This window comes from Triturus cristatus, chromosome 7 (assembly GCF_964204655.1).
Source record: "Triturus cristatus chromosome 7, aTriCri1.1, whole genome shotgun sequence".
Classification (NCBI taxonomy): domain Eukaryota; kingdom Metazoa; phylum Chordata; class Amphibia; order Caudata; family Salamandridae; genus Triturus; species Triturus cristatus.
This window is the reverse complement of record NC_140590.1, coordinates 1694386170-1694406486: the sequence shown is the minus strand read 5'-3', so window position 1 is coordinate 1694406486 and position 20317 is coordinate 1694386170. Positions and strand designations below refer to the sequence as shown.

At 47.1% G+C, this 20317-nt stretch overlaps 1 protein-coding gene across 1 annotated transcript in view; it reads left to right on the top strand.

Annotated features, from left to right (window-relative positions):
• LOC146812790 (uncharacterized) overlaps positions 1-20317 on the top strand; it is a 266004-nt gene that overhangs the window by 123362 nt on the left and 122325 nt on the right. Inside the window, exons 24-25 of the mRNA XM_085619906.1 lie at positions 146-296; positions 9156-9519. Coding sequence (XP_085476032.1) covers positions 146-296; positions 9156-9519 — 515 coding nt within the window. The remainder of the gene's footprint in view (positions 1-145; positions 297-9155; positions 9520-20317) is intronic.

Below are 20317 nucleotides of genomic sequence, written 5' to 3'. Positions count from 1 at the left end.
CTCTCCTCTCCTTTCAACTCTATGCTTTCTTCCCTGTTGTCCTGCCACCCTTTCAGGTTCTCATTTTGACTCTATAATAGGGTCACAACTGTTTTGTTTCTCCTGAGTCACCTCACTCACACGCAAATTGCTTCTCTTTGCTAAGTCTACAGCAGGCACTGGCCAAACAGCAGGACGCCATACTCCTATCTGAAGAGTCCAAGGCTGCCCAGCAGCGAGAACTGATGAAGCTGCAGTCTGAAGCAGAGGAAAGCCATCAACAGAGGTGCGAGGAGGTGCAAAAGCTACATTCCCAGGTGCGTACCAAGCCAGGTGGGTGGATGTTTTCGGGGAGTAGACAGTTTTCACTGTCTTGGGGGCATGTAGCAGAAAAACAGGTCAAGATATCACTTTTGAACCTCGCTTAATAATTTTAGTTATTCTAAAGCTAGGAAATAATTGTCCGCCCTAACATAAGTCGAATTAATTACCCTAGCACCATTAGGATACAAAATGGCCCCTTGACATCACAAAATAAAAGATGTTTCACTGAAAGCCTGATATCACAAACTTTGAGTTGCAGATGAGAAAAACTTTGAGAGACATCTACACGTCATGTGTCAGATGTCTGGACTAACCTGCAGAGAGCAAGTTGCAGTAAAGAATACCTGCAATGTGGTTCAACATGCCTGCAATACCTTCAGTCTCCTACAGTGTTGCAACAATTCTAACTGTCCCTATAGTCCATTTGGTTTGTCTTTAAATGATCCAAACCAGTCTGTGCTCTCTGATGCTTCCTTCAACACCCTTGTAGGTGCTCTTCGCAGTTTCCCAGCTCATCTTACAGTGGCCTGTCGTCAGCCAGTAGAAGTGTAACATGTTTGTAAGATGAGTTGCCTATTTGCAGTATCTTTGCAAGGAAGATGACACCCCTCTCTTTTGTACAACTGCATCGAGGTGGGAGAGAGAAAATCTCAATCGCGCTAACCATTCACGTCTTGGCTAAAATCAAATATTATTTAATTTTTGTCTTGCATCATCTCCAATGAGCTGCCACTGTGACACAGGGGGTTGTACTTAATTACTTCATAGTTCACTCTCTTCCGGACGAGAAAAAAAACTCTTAATAATTCCTTAATCAGAAACAAGAGAGAATTCATCTTAAATGTCCTTTCTGCAAATTTATTACAGAAAAGGAAATTGGCAAATCCTGTATACACTGTGCTTTCTTCATTAAGCACTTTTGATGTCCTCGGTTACATTTTTATAGCTCGCTTACCAGACAGTGCAAACTGTCTGATCCCGAAAGACCTATTGTGACCCTTTATTGGATCACAACTCACCCATTGTTTAGCATTAGTTGGATAAATTGTCGCTCTCACATGCATGCTTCTTATTTGATGGTTTGCCTTTCACTTCTTTCGTTTGCCCCTCCGCTGTAACAATGCATCTTTACGATCTTTTTGATTTGCAGGCATGTATCCTTCCACTGCTCACTTAAGGGAACTATTTTTTCTTTCTCATTCAGCTCTCAATGAGAGTGCATGTGTTTTCTAGCTCTCTCCATTGTTTGAAGTTTAAACCCCCCGCCCCACCCCCTCACCCCCTCTTAACAAGCTGGTCAGTAAACACAGCAACAGGGATATCTTTGGCTGAAGAGCAGACTTAAAGGGTTGTTTTTGGTTTATCACCTGACAGTATTGCCTTCGGTTTTGCCAATGGATCCACCTAGCCCTTGTTGAATTTTTTTCCTCAGTGCAGGCCCTCTGTTCCGCCTACACAGTTTCTGCCCTTCCTGCACCTAGGCAAAGGGGTTCTTTGGAACAGGCGGTGTGATTTTGGATTGCCAAGGAATACTCTGAGTCGACTTGCAGTTCTACCGCTTTTATTTCTGTCTTCTTCTAAACCTCCATCACCTTTTTTTACCCCTTTTCTGATGGATGCTTCTAAAGGCAAATTCCCCACCTTATGAACTTACCAGGTGCCAGACTGGATCCAGAAACTCAAGAGCAGTGTTTCTGCACGCTGTAGGTGGTGGATTGTGGCTACCTGTCGATGCCATTCCTCTCTGGCAGTGATGAACGGAGCCGCACAAAAACACAACCCATGTGCTAGCCTCAGTTCCTTTCATTCCTAACCTTTAGATGTGGATCCAAAACTCCACTTCTTGTTTTTCTTCACTCTTGAAGATTTTTCCATCAAAAAATGTTTCTAGCGTGTGAAGGATGTCACTCCCTAGGACTACAGGGTTGAATCCTAGGGCTGTTGCAAGCAAATGTCTGTTAAAGATCCCCACAAGGTGGTCGTTTGGTCCTTGGTTTTGTCGCATTACTCTAAGGCCTACAATGATTGAGTCCAGAGGAACCCCAAAGCAATGTGAGATTGTGAGGCGAAGCTCTACGTAGTGAAGCATTGGAAAGCTCCACGCAGGCCCCGCTCCAAGTCGAAGTTGAGGCGCAGACCTGCTCTTGTTCAAGAGGCCGATCTTCCAAGCAATTGTGGTTTTTGGGTAAGTTTAAGGAAAAAACACAAGTCAAAGCTGGACTCAACCCTTTCCCGCCTCTTCAGAGAAGGCACGAGGGCATCACCGTACCTCTCTTAGCTTGATCCTGTTCCACCAAGAAGCCAAATCCATCTCTGGCACCGATGCACCCCGAGTTTCTGGGCCCATCAGCAACCTTGCAGCAAGTTGAAGCCTTTTGTGAGGCTATGCTGCTCAACTTTGGCACTTTCGCAGTTCCCTCTGCCTATAGTCCCCAAGGATCTGCAGGACCCTTCAGTAGGTTTACCGCAGGCAAGTTCGCCCACACCTCCATCTGGACCCCTTAATCACACTGCAGGTCGACATCTGGCTTGGTGCGGAAACCTGTGCCAACCCCTCTATCATTGATACTGGCCCAGATGGTAGAGGAGAGTCTCCACTCCATGGTTCTGTTCAACTCCAAGCTGGTTTAGGTTCAACCGCGACTGAGGCCGTGTCCAGACCTTGACATACCGCAACCTACACTGAACCCGTTGGACTCGGATACAATAACGCTCAATCATGCACCAACATTATGCTAGCTTTTTGGCTCTCATCAGAGGCAGTCATATGTGGATGACAATGGAAGTGCAAGAACTTGCCCCTCATGATGCAGATGACTGGTAATTGCAGGTACAGGAGGCCAGTTTGTTCCCCCAACCCTGGGTCAGCAGCCCATTCTTTTGCCACAGGAATTAGATGGGCTGCTGAGGTCCTTAACGGTCATCTTCCCACTATGAATGTTAAAACATACATCCTCCTACAAGTCCTACAGCCTGACCAGGCACCAATAGAACCTCTTTTACCTTTTAATGAGGTCTGTCTGGCACACTGTTGGGCACTCCGGCTAAACCCTTCTCTGACCATCCAATCAACTGCCAAGTCACACGTCGCTGTAGACCTGCTACAGGTGGCCTAGATTTTTTTACCCAACAACTGAGAGGTTTGTGGTACAGGTTTTCCCTGCAAGGTAAACCCTAATGATGTCTAAGTACTTCCTGATAAGTTGCTGTTTCTTTGATGTTGTGTTACTCATACAAGGACTGTGGAGAAAATTAAAGAATAAAAACAACCTTTACTCACCTTCACTTTAGAATACGTTATTTGTGTATACTAATTATTTATATTTGACTTCGAAGTGTGCTTCGGTACTTCTCTTCTATTCTCCCTGATAGGGATATCAACATAAGGTGACACATTAGCAAGAGTATGCTCTACTCAGCCAGTCTTGCCCCGAGGAAAGTCAGTGCGAGCTGCCTTCTAGGGCATTATATGTACCCACTTTGGGCATTGTGGGTGAGATCTTACTTGCGGTAACAGAAGATGTACGACCTCCATTAGCCCAGAACATTCAAGATGGTCAGGTGGTAGCCAAATGGGTCTTCCACTTGGTCTTGGCCACCACAGACCTGTCTAGGTATGGCGATGGGAACTGCAGTGGTGCTACGGCTCCACACATGGATGAGATCTGCCAGCTTCTCTGGGGACATCCAGGCGAAAAGGCGGATTTTGCCCTGAAACACTTTAAATAAAGCTGCGCCATGCCACATTCCGTGGATCTCTCCACAGCTGTGCACAACAATGCCCACAACAATTTTCTCCATTTCCGAGATATGCCAGGCTCCTGGTATATCTCCAGTGCCACTGCCCTCACAACAGGCTTCATGCACTTTCAAGGGAAGGCCGTGAGTCTGGCAGATAACTGCCCAGTCCGGCACATTGCGGCCCATCCATTACTGGTTGTGTTTCTCCAAGGCTCCTGCCAGTCCGTCAACTACCCAAAAAACACTTTAGTGCAACCTTTGAGGCACAACATCACATTTGACAATTGGGTCTTGCAGATTGTCCAACAGGGCTACACCCTGCCATTCCTTTTTACCCCACCACACCTGCCACCTTCAGCAGGATGCCTGTCAGGGGACCATCTGTTCAGAAATTGCACACTCTTTTCTAAAAGAAAAAGCCATAGAGCATGTACCGGTCTTGGATGTGGGTCTGGATGTTATTCCCACTACTTCCTTGTGCCGAAGAAGGTCAGAGGCCTCCATCCTATCCTGGATCTTCGCCCTTTGAATGCCTTCCTGCGCAAAGAGAAATTCAGGATGCTTACCCTGCTCCAGGTTCTACCTACATTGGATCTCTGAGACTAGATGGTGGCTTTGGACCTGAAGGATGCATATTTTCACATCTCCATCCTGCAGGCATAGAGATGCTACCTGTAGTTCAAAGTGGATCACAAAAACATTGTTTCCTGTGCTCACTTTACTCCTCCCCAGTGCTCCTCGGATGTTCACAAAGGTGATGGCGGGGACCTCTGCCCTTCTGCAGAGATCAGAGTTGCAAATCTTCACCTACTTCAATGACTGGCTGTTGAAGGCGAGCTCCCCACAGTCCGTCACTAACCACCTCCAGACGATGGTGAACCACTTGACATCATTAGAGTTCTCGATCAACCTGCTGAAGTCACAACTGACTCTTTCGCAAAGACTCCCTTTCATCTGAGCCATCCTGGATACCGTGCGCATTTGAGATTTTCCTCCAGAACAATGTGTCCTCGACATTGGGACTATGATCCTGATGTTTCAGTTTCTGTCCTGGGTCTCCATGAGGATGCCTCTGAGGCCTCTTACCCTACTAGCCTCTGCAACCCGCTTGCTGACCATGCCAAATGGCACATATGAGCTTTGCAGTGGGATTTGAAGTCTCAGTGGGTCTATATAGGTGTTGGAGGAGACTGCAAAAGATCTACAGTGGGGGGGTTCTCGACTGCAATTGGAGCAGAACTCCTCACTCAGAGTTGACGGTGGCGACCCATTCATAGGTACTGGGTTGGAGAGGTCATCTCAGAGAGGTGAACATCGGCGGCCCCTAGTCTTCACCGGAGACTCGCTTTCACATCAACTTGCTGGAGTTGCAGGCGATTTGCTTGGCATTAAATGTTTTCCTACCAACCTACGAATGGAAGCTATTGCAAGTTCTCACTCACAACAATGCCATGGGGTACAGCAACAAGAGGACAGGGTGGGGTTATGAGTCCTGTGCCAAGAGACTTTACATCTCTGGAGTTGGCTGGAACTCCGGTGGATTTCGCTGGTGGTGCACTAACTGGTAGGATCTTTAATTGCCAGGGCAGACTAACTTAGTCAGGATGCCTAGCAGATCACAAATTGCAATCTCACCCGGAGATGGCACCGGGTATCTTTCAACAATGGGAGAACACTTGATAGATCTGTTTGCCACCAAGCATGCGCAATGTCTGCACTTTTGCACACCAGAGTTCTCTGAAAGTTCACTTTCTGAGCACATTCCGTATAGTGACGCACGGGGCTCCTGCATGCCTTCCCCCCGCTACCTCAACTGCCCCGAGTTTTGAAGAAGATCAGTAATGACTGAGTCCATGTCATCCTAGTGGCACCAGATTGAACCAGGAGATTGTGGTATCCGAAACATATGGGCCTGAGCATCTGCCCTCCAATCAGACTTCCCCAGCAGGAGGATCTACTGCTGCAACTGCAGGGCAGGGTTTTGCACCCAAGCCAGAGCAAGGCCTTGGTATGGGCATAGTTTGTTACCGGTCTGCTCTTTCAGTCTTTTTGCCTATGCTAGACAAAATGTCCAAATCCAAATGTTCAAATCACCAGTTGCAATACTTTTACTAAATGGTTTGCAACATGCATTTCCGCCAATACCATTTATAATGCTGCAGTGGGACTTAAATGTAGTCCCAAACATTCTGATGTGTACCCCTTTCGAACCAATACACAATTGTTCATTACACCTACTCACTTTAAAATTGGTCTTCCTGGTGGCAATAAGATCTACGTGCCAGGTGAGTGAACCTCAGGCCCTTTCAATCCTGTCTCCATATAACACCTTTTTCCTGGACACACTGGTGTTAAGGACAGAAGCTGTGTTCCTTCCAATGTTGGTTATTCCTTTTCTCATCTGAAAAGCCATCTCTGACCAAGGTCTTTTCTCCTCCTCATCCCTCAAATAAGGAAGAGAGTCCATCATCTGGATCCCAAGAGAGAGCTTAGCTTTTGCATTGATCATACAAAGTAACATCGGATGCACGATCAGCTCTTTGTGTTGTTCTTTGAAGCAAATTAGGGCAAGGTGACGCAGAAACATCATGTCTCGATGGATAGTCCTCTTCATTAAGTTATGATTGGCTAAGAAGAAACTCCAGATGGCCTATAGGCTCATTGCACCAGAGCTGCTACCACTGTGTTAGTCCGTGGAGTCCCTGTCCTGCATATTTGTTAGGCAGCTATGTGGGCATCGCTGCACACTTTCTCAAAGCACTACTATTTCAAACGTCAAGTCGGTCTAGATGGGCATTTTGCCCGCTCGGTCCTGCAGGACTTTTTATCTTGAGCCATCCTGCAGACCCACCACCTTGGGAGGGACTGCTTTGGTTTCTGTTCATAAGAGTAGAACTCTGCAGCTAGAAGTATTCATCAGAAGAGCAAGTTACTTACCTTCAGTAATTCCCTCTCTTATAGAGACAACTAACCACAGATTCCTCAACTTGTGAATTTCCAGAGGAGGCAAACTGGATCTGGAAACTTCTCAGCCATCCTCTTGAGCATCGACAGATGGCGCCAGGCAGCTCGGAGTCGGATCCCTCCCACTCCGTATATGACATCAGAGCTCCCAAATATGCGCCATCTCTGCAGGCTGATGTCAGTTTCTTTATTTCTGCGCCTTCTGACACAGATCCAAAGTTAGCAGTGCTCTCTCTGACAGACTTTTTGACCTCAGTAAACTTTTTTTTACTCCCTTAAAAAGGTGCAGATATGGGCCCGAAAACTATAGGATTCAAGCCATGCCTTTACTGTCACAGTCAGATGCCCTGCCACCTCCCGATTCTTTCGTATGGGCTCTTCCGTCTAAAAAGACCGCTCTAGGAATCTGCACAATGGTTCATTTTGTCTGCGGATGGGGTTCAGAATAGTTGAGATGAGGGCTCAGAATAGTTCATGAAATAAACTGATATCAGTGTGCATGGGTTGCGCTTATGTGCGGCTCCTTTCATTACTTTCGGAGTGGAACAGAGTTGATGTGGAGTCGCACAGCGCCACCTACCGGCATCCCCGAGCATTGCTTTAGAATTTTCCTGAACCAGTCTGGCACCTGCGAAAATTCATGTGAGAAATCTGTAGTTCGATAAGTGTCCACCAGAAAAGGTGTTACCAAAGGTGAGTAACTTATGTGTTGGTATGGTTAGCTCCTCTCCTATTGCAAGGGTTGTGGTGGTGTAGGATGTTTTCTATATCGTAATAGGGCCCTCATTTTGAGTGTGGGAATTTGGTGGGTGGAGACGGCCAGTCAGTCTGACTGATTACGAAAGGTATCCCCAAAACAAATTCTGGCAAATAGACGTTTTGTCCCCAGAATGGTGAGTAAGTACGAGGGCCCTATGATGGCGCCTGCTTTTCTGTGTTTTTTCCCCATTTTGATGAGACACCACTGACGTTGGGAGGTGGCAGCGCTAGGGCTGGTGGGGTGTCAGATGGGTGATGTCTCGAGGTGCTTCACTTTGCGTGTTTTGTTTGCTTTTGTTGGGCCCCTTAATTGTTGACCTACCGCCTGTCATATTTAATAACACTGTTGTTTAAACCATCTGTATGGTATGGTTTAATGGAATAGCAATCGAATGGCTGTTGCTCAATGGCCTTTCTTTGAGCGTTTTGTGTCTTGTGGTCACTTGCCGGAATAAGACCGATTCTTTTTCATCCTCCCACGTGCTGCCAGCATGAGCAGGCATTGGATTTCTGCACAAGGTTCTTTCTGTTCCTTGGACATCATTGTTCCACCCTGGGCTTGCAGGGCTGCTTGCCTTTGTGGGTTCAATGCACAGGTCTTTCCGGTGTGTCTCCTCAGACCACCCTCCTGTGGTTTATTGCTTTGTTATTGGTTCATGAAGGGTGGAATCTGCAGGTAGAAGTATGTATCAAAGGAATAGTTTTCTTACCTTTGGTAGTGATGCTTCCGGTGGATACTTTGTCTACCTGCAGATTCCACACTGTTCCACCTGCCGCCTGGATCTCAACAGTGTTCTGTATTTACTGCATTTTGGTGGCCTTCAGCAATCTCGTACTTTCCTTGAAGAGTGTGGAATAAAGGACAGGAACTGATGTCAAAGCTCTGGGGGTCGCGCCACATAGGGCTCGATGTTGCATCTGGGGAGGTACTGGCATGGAGCTTGGGCCGTGCCGCAGCCTCCTGGGGCAGCAGAGCTATTTTAACTTCTTCTGGCTCCAGTCTAGCACATTGGCCAGATTCATCAGGCGAGGAATATGCAGGCACACAATGCATCTGCAGGAAGCCTTGTTACTGAAGGTAAAGAAGTTATTTTTCTCAAGATGATAGAGCGAAGGTGTCGGGGTGATTATTGCAAGATGTCCTGATTTGGCTGGGGGGAGGACTATGGGGGACGGGGATTGACTGCATTGTGTTCTGTGACCTAATAAAGTTTGTTTAAAAAAAAAAAAAATGATAGAGCGAAGGTGTGTTACTCTGTGAATGAGCACATGTTACTGATTCATCTGTTTGCATATTTTACCTTATCATACAAATTGTAACCACAATTCCTTGGTTAGTGACCACTTGACTCTTGGATTGACCCCGCTCTTGCCCTTTTTTCTTCCAGGTATCATCCCTGAAAGAGCAGCTTCTGCGAAAGGTTACCAAGTTCACTGCTCGTGAACGGGAGCTCTCCCATGAACTGGAGGAGTCCCATGCCAGAGAGCGTCACTTGCAGCAGTCTCTGCTGCGTGCAGACGAGGAGCGAGACCGCCTAGGTGCGTCTCTCGGAACAACAGAGGAGCGCTTTGAGGCTCTGGAAGCTGAAAAGGCCGGGGTCTCCATGGAACTTCAGGAGGTGGAAGTGAAGCTGGAGAGGTTCATCTCTGCTGCGATCAGGGCCCTGGATTCTGGCAACTACACCAGGAGCTCCAATCTGGAAGAGTCTGGGAACAGTGCCTTACTGCGAGCGTTCTCATCACATCACTATGGTAAGACAAAACTCTTACATACCTAGGCCTCAAGTACGTGTTGACCAGATTCTTTGTGTGGCTACAGTGTGACCTAAATAATATGAGGACTCTGAATTACTGGGTCAAAATTTGCATGCAGTGTCCCTATACCAGGGACAGTTCTGCTTCCCTTAACTCTGAGCTTCTGGCAAATAGGAGTGGGGAGTTCAAGAGAAAGCAGAGGCTTTGGGCTGGCAGGGAGTAGCCTTCTGTGCTTCCTTCATTTTTTTTCTTTTCTATTTTTTGTTGGTTTGAATCTTGTTTATTAGTTTTTTTCAAAGTGTTAACAAAGCGGCCAAACAACAAGATAAATCATATAGATTCAAAATACACCTGAGCACACCCAAATAAATAGTATCTGTGAACCACAGGTATATTTAAGACCTGAGCAGAAAATATGTAGAACAGCAGCAGCTGCTGTTATACATATTTTCTGCTCATTAAAGCTCTGTGACAGGACCTGATTGGAAAGCTTTTTTTATGTCATCATGACAAAGGACATTTGAATAACTGATTATTTCATATGTTGCTCAGGTTTTAAATATACCTGTGGATCACAGATACTATTTATTTGGGTGTGCTCCGGTGTATTTTGAATCTATATATTGTTGTAGGACTTGTCCTACTGCTTTTATACCCTGATGGGTGGGTATTGACCACACCATTGCAGCACCCCTAAAAGAAAGATATGGTTATATACACTCTGATGTGCAATTGATTGGTCACATGGATGTGCAGATCCTTAAGTCAATACCCATCGTTTTGTGATAAAACAAGATAAATCATAGTTACAGATGCAGCATAACGTGCTAGTTGCCGAGCGTCGCTTAGGAATACAGATTATTTTTAACATGAGTAGATAGTACTTAGAGCAAGAATCCGCACATCAGCTTATAAATGTCCTGTAGAGTTGAACACCGCATTGTGAGAGTAAGGCATAATTTTAGCATGGTGAGACTATTGAGGGTCTAGCCACATATTTATCAAGGAGTTGGCAAACAGTTCCATTTTTATGAAATAACTTACAACAAGTAAAGGAGCTGAACCACTACCTCCCCCTTTCCTGATTGTAGACTTCCCCCACACCCTACATGTTCAATCAGGAGGACACATGACTTAAATATTCCATCTACATGGTCAGGAACGTGGAATAACGTGTACAGGGGAAAGGGTGAGAGCCCCACGAATGTCATTCGATTAATTGGCGACACTACCAATTGCCACTCAGTCTCCATCTTCCAGTGGTTCTACTCTAGCAGCAGTGTCTTGCTGTATGTTAGCCTGAAAATTGGTTAGTGTGGTATCCCAATTAGTGGCTATAGGATCTTTGTGCAGCCTTAGGCTATCTTTCCTGTGTAATGCACCAGTTTCCGTTTGTGCCCACGTAACGAGAGATGGCGTACATGCAGCTAGTGTGTAGGGCCCAGGTGATTTCCACCGCCGAGTAATAATGCATCTCGCTGTCAGCAATTCCAGGTCAAGAAAGTGAGAGGTAACTCTGCGCTTCGTGTCCCTATGGTAGAAACTCAGGAGGCATATCTCCCGTGTGTGTGTGTAGCCCTGTACGCTCTGGTCAGGTAGTCAGTTGAGATGTGACACCTTGCCAGAAGTGTTGGAGGGATGGGCAGGTCCATAGCATGTGGCACAGATTCGCATCAACAGGGTGACCACAACAGCAAGCAGTGTATATATTGTGGAAGTAGCGGTTTATTTTGGCTGGGGTGAGATAGGCTCTGTGTATGATGTAAAAGTGGATAAGGCACAATCAAGCGTTGTGTGGAATATGTCTTAGACCTTCCAATAAGGTGGCCCATTCCTTATCTGTACAGGGGTGCTAAGTCGCCCTCCCAACGACGTCAAAAGGTTGTAAGTTCCGGTGTAGTGTTAGTACGCAGTGACTTTGCGAACCAGCGGGTTAATTGGCGACCCCTCCCCATCACATGCAGGTACTGGATAGTGAGGTGGGTTGGATGTTCCAGTGTCATGTCAACCCATTTGTTCCCTAATGACAGAAGCAGTGAGTTATATAATGGGAACTGACTAGGGGCAAACTCTCATCCTCCATCAGTGTCTCAAATGGGATGAGGGCACCATCCCGGTACAGATCTCCCAAGGTGTATAGACCAACGTCGTGCCAAGGGGTAAGTTCCGCTGATGAAGTGAGGTTGCAGCCCCTAGGTGTACAGAGTACGGCCAGTGCTGGTGCATAATGAATAGATGACCGTGTTAGGTAGAGACACCTGTGGAAGCAGCGGTATGCCACTCCCAGTAGCAAAGAATTGGGTGTTTTTGCTCAGGTGAATGGCTGGAACAGTTGGAGTGAAGTAGGTAAAGTCCAAGTAGGTGCAGTCATGAAGGTGTTGGCTAGCTGAAGACCAGCTACCCACCTGCCCACCCATTGAAGTTGGGAGGCAAGTTAGTACTGTTCTAGATTTGGTACAGCAAGCCCACCTTGGTCTGGGGCAGGTAAAGTTTCACAAGCACAACCCTGCATTGTGATTCGTTACAAGTAAAGTCCCTCACATGCCTTTCAAAAGAACGAACAAATGAAGTTGGGATATAAAGAGGTAGGTTAGCAAAGTAATAACAGAAGGCAGGAAATGACCATCATTTTCAGGAGGGCTATACAGAAGTATTGCGGGCTGGAACAAACCCATTTTGGTCTGGGAGGACCTGTGCCATAACAAGAGGAGCTAGTTGGTCTGCAAAGATTTTGGCCAGGACATTGTAGTCCATGTTAAGCAATGCCAAAGGTCTGTACGGGCCTAGCATGGAGGGATCTCTGTCCAGTTTAGGGTGGGAGGGAGGCAGGGGGCTGAAAGGGCTTCCTTATACAGTGTCAGCAGACGGGGGGGAAAGGAGAGAGGTATGATCTTTATAGAATTCAGCAGGCATACCGTCGGGGCCCAGGGCTCTAATTGCTCAGGTATTTCAGACAGTGTGATGGGGTCGCCCAGCTCCATCTTTTGGTCCGATGTGATTCAGGGTAATGATATTGTAGGGTAGAAGGAATCAAGGTCATTAGGGTCTGCATCGGAGACTGATTGGTATAGTGGCATGTCAGCTCATCATGTATTTCTCGTTGGGTGTAAAGCAATACATTGGTAGTGGAACGCAAAGCTGTAATGGGATGCCTCAGCTGCTCTTGGTGTATAATCCATGCCAGCAACTATCCAGAGCATTCGGCTACGGCATGAGTGCGGGCTGAATGGGCAGCGTAATTAAGACAACGGAATCCCTCCAATAATGCAGCACGTTTGCGTCACACATCTGCCAGGTGGTGAGAGGCAGCTGGGCAATGCACCATCTAGGTCATGTAATCGAGAACTGTACGTTCAATGCCAGATATGTCACTGTTGAGTTGTCTGCGCATTTTCCATTGTGCCTCTGTAGGAAGCGGTTTCTTTATGTTATGTATCAATAATCTGATATACATTGTAAACAGTCCAGGGGTTCCCTTACTCGTGGACAGGGCTTACTATGCAATCTCAAAGTGCTCTATTAGGGGGTAGTGTGGTCGCCTTGTCTTAGGCTTAACACAGAGGAGTTTGAGACACTTGCAAATACACACAATGAATGAATGAATACGGACTTATATAGCACATGGCTACCCAAAGGCATCCCAGCGCTTTCAATGATTACTAAATGACAACATGACTCAAGAAGAAGATTCACACCAATAGGAAGTATCTTTATATATGTTTAGGCATCAGAGAAAAATCGTTCAGGTAAGTACATTTTCAGGTATAAATTCTTTTCACTTTAAAAAGTGGACACAGTGCAATTTCTGAGCTCTGCAATGTTATCCTAAGGAAAGAAGAACAAGTTCTGCAAACAGGTACAGTACTTCGACTTACAGGACCAATCTCCAGAAGTTAAGGTGAGTGGTGGCAAGGTCCAAGGGAGCACAAACAGTACACCACCAGCGGCGCGAGGGCAGCCGTATGCAGGGTGGAAATTCAGTGTCGGGAGCCCAGTGCATTTCAAGGGGGATTGATTTCTGTAAAAAAAAAAATAGTCTGCAGGCTCTGGCAAGGAAGCCAGTCGGGCTGAACCAGCAAGTGGGCTCAGGCCTTGCGATGCTCGGTTACGAGAGGTATCTTTGGTCCTCTACTCCAAGGCCCATGGTTGCCAGATGCTGAGGTGACTTTGGGCGTCCGGTTTCTCTTACCGGAGCAGTCGCGGTCGAGTGGGGGCTGTGTGCAGAGTCTGTAGGTGTCATCTGGGAGGGGTGAAACCACTATGGACTCGAGCTTTTGAGGGCTGGGGGACCTTATTAACTCTGGTGGCCCACTTCAACTTCGGCTGGAGGAGATGGGGCAGTGGTTGCTTCAGGTTTCTGGTTTTAGCATTTCTGGAGGCTTCAGCGTCTTTTTTTTTTTTCTTTTGATGTTTCTTCAGAAAAGGGCCACAGTTCATAGGACGTCTGGTCTTTTTCAAAGGCAGGCAGCCCTCCCAGGTTTCTGAAGTCAACAGCTTCAGGACAAGTCAACTTTGGTGCAGTTGTCGTCGAGGGCTGCATACACGCTGGCAGGGCTGGGGCAAAGGCAGGTGCTCTTTTCAGCCTTCAGTCTTCTTCGGCTTATGCAGCTATTTAGTGTCCTCTCTCTTCTCATGTCGTCAGCAACTGCTTCTCTGGTGCCAAGGATTTCCCTAAATACTGAATTTAGGGATGGTCGGGTGTGTAGGGTAGTAGCCAATGGGCTACTGGCCCTTGGGTTCACTACACTACCTCTATCTGACCACTTCCTGTGGGAAGTGGGCATAACCCTGTCCCAGAATTCCTGAGTATGCCATCACAAGGATGGCTACCTCTAAAAATTAGTGTCCATCTCACAGTTAGCACAACTTGGGGGTGGTACTAGCCTGCGGGTGGCATGCCTACCTGACTAGCTAATTTTCCTACCTGTCCAGGTGCCAAGTGGGCTCTGGATAGGGTGGGGGTGGCTTCCGCTCCTGTGAGGGGAGCCAGATTTGCATCGCAAAGGCGGCGGCTCCTTTGAAGCTTGCCAGGCCAAGGAGGCTAATCAACAAGTCATCCTGTGGGAGGGGTCTGTTGCACCCTCTTCCCGGACCGGCCTAGGTTCCTGACCTCTTAAGAGCAAAATACTCTCACCCTAGGAGGTCAGACACTTGTCTCTTGTGTCAGTCTTGCAGAATCCAGTCAGCAAGCACACCAGAGACTGGTAGGTTTTCGGGGCCCACCTCCAAGATGGCCCTCTGAGTGCATGTTAAAACCAACACTGTCATCCATGTGGATTCATCAAGAGGAGATGTTTAGTACCAAACATCCCTATTTTCAATGAAGCCATCACGTAGTTGGGGATCTCTTTTTCACCAGTGTCCAGTACATGGTTTAAGATGACTTCCCTGGTCACTTGCACTGGCAGAAATGGGACTGACCAGCACAAGGGCATATCTGCTCATGCAGATGTGCCCTTTCACATATAATATTAAGCACCCTGCCTTAGGGCTTTCAGGCATGGTGTAGGGGTGACTTACTAATAACATATGCAGTGGTAGTAGACATGGCACACAGGGATGTGTGACATGTCGTGCAATGACAGTCATGCTTGTGCTTGGTAAGGGGTCCCTTAGGGTGGCACAATTTGTGCTGCAGCTCTTAGGGACCATATTTAGTACCTCAGGCCCTAGATACCAGGGTACCATTTACTAGGGACCTACAGAGGATGCTAAAGGTTTTGGCAATTGGGCGAACAATTGCACAGTTCTGGGAAATACATTTTCTGGCATTGGGGGCCTGGTTAGCAGGAAAAGAGTGCCCTTTCAGTCGAAATCACATCATGTACAGTAAAACGTGGGGGCAACCATGTCAAAAATGGGCACTTTCCTACAGTCCCTAGGCAGTGACCTTGGATTGCTGCCTTAAACACATCCCACTCTGAGTCTGGTGGAGGCCCTATTGTTCTGTTCAAAGTAGTCTACAATGGTCCTGTCGAGAGAGGCGCAAAAGGGGGTGGGGGGACTTCTAATGCCTCTGTCTGAAAAGTGGGAATGGGTCTGCGACCCATACAAGTTGTAGTTATTGATGATTGTGGTCAGAGTGGGTTCGACCTAAATAATCAATGTGTAGAACAGAAGGGAGTAGATTGGTTGTGCCAATCAGCTTGTCTATTCGAACATGCAAGTGAAGAGAAAAATGAGTACATTCATGTGTTTGCATTGCATAGGAGCAAAATGTGAACCAGCTGCCTAACTTGGAGCCAGTTGTGTAATGTTTTGGCGTTGAAAGTCATGGGTGTGCTTGGCAGTGGGGTGGGGAGATCAGTGTTGCGAACGCAGTTGAGGTCTCCCCCTATAAACCATGGGAGCCCATACAAGCTGGAAAATGTCTCGGACAGTCTTCTAAGGAAGAGGGCTTGATCAGAGTTCGGGGCGTAGGCTGAGTGTATGAGTATGTGACGGCCGTCAAGGTGGCCCGTCACTAACACAGCGGCTTTCTACAACAACATCGTCCGTCACAGAGGGAGTCCCTGGTTTCACCCATATCAATACGCCTCTGCCATAGGAGGAAAAACCAGTGGCAAACACTTGACCTGGCCAACGTGTCTGGAACTTAGTGGCTTCTGTATGTGTTAAATGCAACTCCTGCAGCAGCGATATGTGGGTGGAGCAGCGCTTAAGGTATGAGTAGACCGAGTAGCGACGCAAAGGGGTTTGCATTCTCCACACATTCCAGATGATGACATTAGTGTGGGTCATGTCATGGGTGTGTTAGAGGAGAGTACAATGGTCAGCCACCACATACCGGTCAGTGACACAGCCTGTGAGCGACATTAGTTGAATGTGGGCATGAGTGAAAGGGGCGCGCATCGGGTGACTACAACATAGAACTAAGGAAAAAAACAAGAAAAATGAACCATGAATACTAGCAGAGCAGAGTGACAACATGTGTCCACCCCAACCACCAGGCTATGTACGTCGGCAACAGCAATACAACGAGGAAAAGGAACCAAGGTGGGAATGTCATTGTGGCAACCAAAGATGGGGCACCCTGCACATGAAGGATGGGCGTGCATCAGCCTAAATAAGAAGTCTACAACCAATCAGAACGGCGCAGTTAGGTGTGTTTACTTCAGATCAGCAGCAATATAGCTCAAGGAAATGCGGAATCATTTCTGTGTCATGCCAGCGGCAAAGGAAGAATGATTAGTGGAAACAAATAAACCAACAGGATATAACAGTTGTTGCTAGTACAATTGACTGGCCGCAGCGAATCACACTGAGTGTGTCTAAGATAATATCATCAGCCGTCTGCGGCATCACATCAGGCGGGACAACTGAGTCCATCCTGGAAGGTCAGGTAGCTGAAGAGCCATCATCGCTAATGGATTTGGTTGAATCATCATTGGGTTCCGAGCTTTGTGTGGACTCCCAAATCATGGCAGCTATTTGTAGTCTCAATACCATAGTCTCAGAACTTTTTGTTTCAGAGACCCTCAACCACACGTTCAAGTGACCTCAAAACCTCCACCAGAAGAGAGACTGTCTTGATGTTGACAGTGATAAGTGGATTCAAATTATTTCCTATCCTGTAGGTGAATCTTTATTGGGGGGGAAAAGAGTGGGATGGGGATAAGTCTCAAAATAAAGTGTTTGCTAGCGGATGAGTCACTGGTCCACAACACCTTGAGATCGGGTCGACATGTTTCAGCCAGGAACAGCCCCTACAGGTCTATGGCCTTCATCAGGACCAAATAAATATAAATGGAGGCCTTATACTTAAGGGTTTTCGGAATAGTGTGTTATTAGTGAGTGGAAGCACTCACCCGTCTTCATCAATGAGCACACTTTGCTCCTGACGGAACATGATTATAGGTACTGCCTTCAGGCCTGTAACTTAAATATGCATTTTATTTGCATCATGGTGTGGAGAAATGTAGGACAGATGTTTAAGGTTGGCATTAAACTGTCTTGCATGGTGCTTGTGCATGCATCGCTCCAGTCGAACATTCAGAGATAATTTTAATCCACTCACCACTGTCAACATCCAGACAGTCTCCCTCCTGGTGGAGATTTTGATGTCACTTGTAGAACGGACACTCAAGTGACAAGACCAGTGATAACTCTATCCACCGAACCTCACTAATAGGTGATTACATATACCGCAGTCTGTGAGCGTGTGGTTGAGGGTCTCCGTGACAAAAAGGTCTGGGACTCTGGTATTGGGACTTTCTGATAGATAACCAGTACCTCTTGGAAGCTGAATGAACCCCTTCTTCTTCCTGCCTCCATTTTTTGATTCCTGCTATTTGTAGAGCCCGGCGTCTCCCCAATATAACCTGCTCCAGGTCGGGTACAGCTGTAGATGATGGGGAGTGGCTAGAGCGCTGTCCGGTCATTCGCAACCAGGCCTTGCAACCGTTTTGTCCCTCACATGGATTGACTTCGCTGACCTAGTTGATTCCAGCCAGTCCCAGGTAGCCTCAGGGAAGTCGAAGAAATGTGTTATCCCCTCTGCGACCACCCGCAGACATGCTGGGAACAGGAGTGAATAACGAAAGTTTAGGTCATGTAGGCGGCGTTTACTAGTAGAAAGGAGTTTATCTGTACTGTGACAGCACAGTCCATACAAAAAAAATGATGCAGCTATTTTTGGCAGTAAAGTCCTGAAGCTTCTGCGTTTCTTATAGAACAGAGTCCCTGTCACCATATTTAAGCAGATGGAGCAGTAGTGGTTTTGGCTTGGAGTCCGGGGGTGCTTGTGAGTCGGAATGCGATGGGCTTGTTCTGTTGAGATGAACTGTGAGAGCCCCGTCGGGGGGGGGGGGGGGGGGGAAGGTCGTGCAACCGGCGCTCCTCATACGCGACCGCATCATGCCCCACGGTGCCCTCCGGGAGGCCAACCACGCTTACATTGTTTCTCCTGGAGCGACCCTCTGTATCTTACACTGGACATTCCTGGAGGTGAACTTTATTCACCAACACCTGCAGCGTTTTCTCCATCTTTCGGGACTTCGGTTGGAGTTCGGTTAGAGCTTGTTCCGCAGAGTGAACCTTGTCGGCCAGTTTGCAGTGATCTGCATGCAGCAACATGAGATCTGTCGTCACATTGTCGATCTTGCTCTCCAGGGATGTACGAGTATTCTCCAGAGCGGCCCCAATTCAACAGCTTTGTTGTGGGTGCCGGAGCGTAGGTGACCCATGAGGGCTTGTTGTGCGCATGTGTTCCAATGGAGAAGCACCGGTTCACCCATCAAGCACCTTCGTCTCCCTGCCTGCAGAGGAAACTGAAAAATAAAATTATAATAAAACCGTTTTATCATCATTTTATTTTTCGTCAGTAGCCGGGAATTGGGGGCTGGGCCTTACTAAGAATGGCAGAGGAATGGTGGGCACTGCTGTCAGTGCGCATGTCGGTTTAGCCGTCCGTCCTAGGACGGCAAAACCGGCATGTGCACTGACATCTCTCCAACCCTGCTGGGTTGCTGGGGGGAGAACAACAGCAGGCAGAGGCTTCCAGCCCCCGATGGGAGTACAAAACCACCCTGCTCCCCCAATCCTGACACTGCTCCCATGGATATTACCACCATAAGAGCAGCGTCTGGATTAGCCATAGGGGACTCTGGGAGCCTAAGCCTGTGCCCAGAGGAGCAGAAGAGTGGCAAGGAGAAGCGCGGCGAGCAGCAGGTAAGGTTTTTTTTTATGTTGTTTCTGGTCCCCTGTGCTACCCCACTATTTTTCCCCAACAACAGCCACTACAGCCCACAAGGAGCCAGCTTGTTAACATCCAATGATCCCTGTGTGCAAAGCAGTACAAGCAGTTCAGTGTGTCCATAATTAGGCAAGTGATAGCCGGTTTTGTAGAAGACCACAGATTTAGAAGCAGTGAGGAGGGCTAGTCTGTGGTTACAGGGGATGTAAGTGTGCAGACTGCTGGGTAGGGAGCCAGGTAGTTTTTGGTAGGTCCAGAACATAGAGCTCTTTTGGGTGTGCCACATTGGATGTGCAGTTTTAGCAAGGCATGGCTTCCACTGTGGATTTGTAGGTTGATGGGCCCCTTGCTTGCACCATAAAGGGCAGGACTTGTCGTAAGGAACAAGAGCAAACCAAAATGTCCATGTGAACTTGGGTATAAATGTAGTAACTGAAAACAGGTGTTCACTTGGAACTAACTTATTAACACAATTTGATTGCACACACTTGTGTGCAGACCTAAGCTGTATAAGAAATTTTATCATAAAGGAGACCATATTTTGTCAAGACTTCATCTTTTTCAAATAAAAGTAGTGAACAAACAACCAGTATCTCATTAGCTCGTTATCCAATTCGATTTAGCCAGATCAAAATGTATTTCAAACCACAAATTTATAAAATATTCTTATGACATTTGTAATGAAGTGAGTGGAGAGAAGATATCAAGAAGAACCTCAAGTAAAAAACCAAAACCAGAAAAGGAACAAAGTGACCAAATAAGTGAGCATAAACTGTAAATTGGTTTCTTTGAGGAGACAGCCAGTCCATTTAAAAATAATAAGCCACAAAGGATAAATACACAATGTGTTCCATGCACATGACAATGGTCTGTCGCTAATGAGATACTGGTTGTTTGTTCAGTAGTAGTACAGTTGAGCCGATGCTGCTGACGGCTGAACAAGCCACACTCTTCTGTGCTCTCTTTTTTTCCTTGGAATTGGGTCGGACTTCCACGGACAGACTGCATTTGCACTCTGATGCTCAAGTGATTTATTCAAGTCCGGTGTTTCCACATCTGGGCTATCAAGGTGTAATCTCCCTAGGCTGCCACCTAGGAATA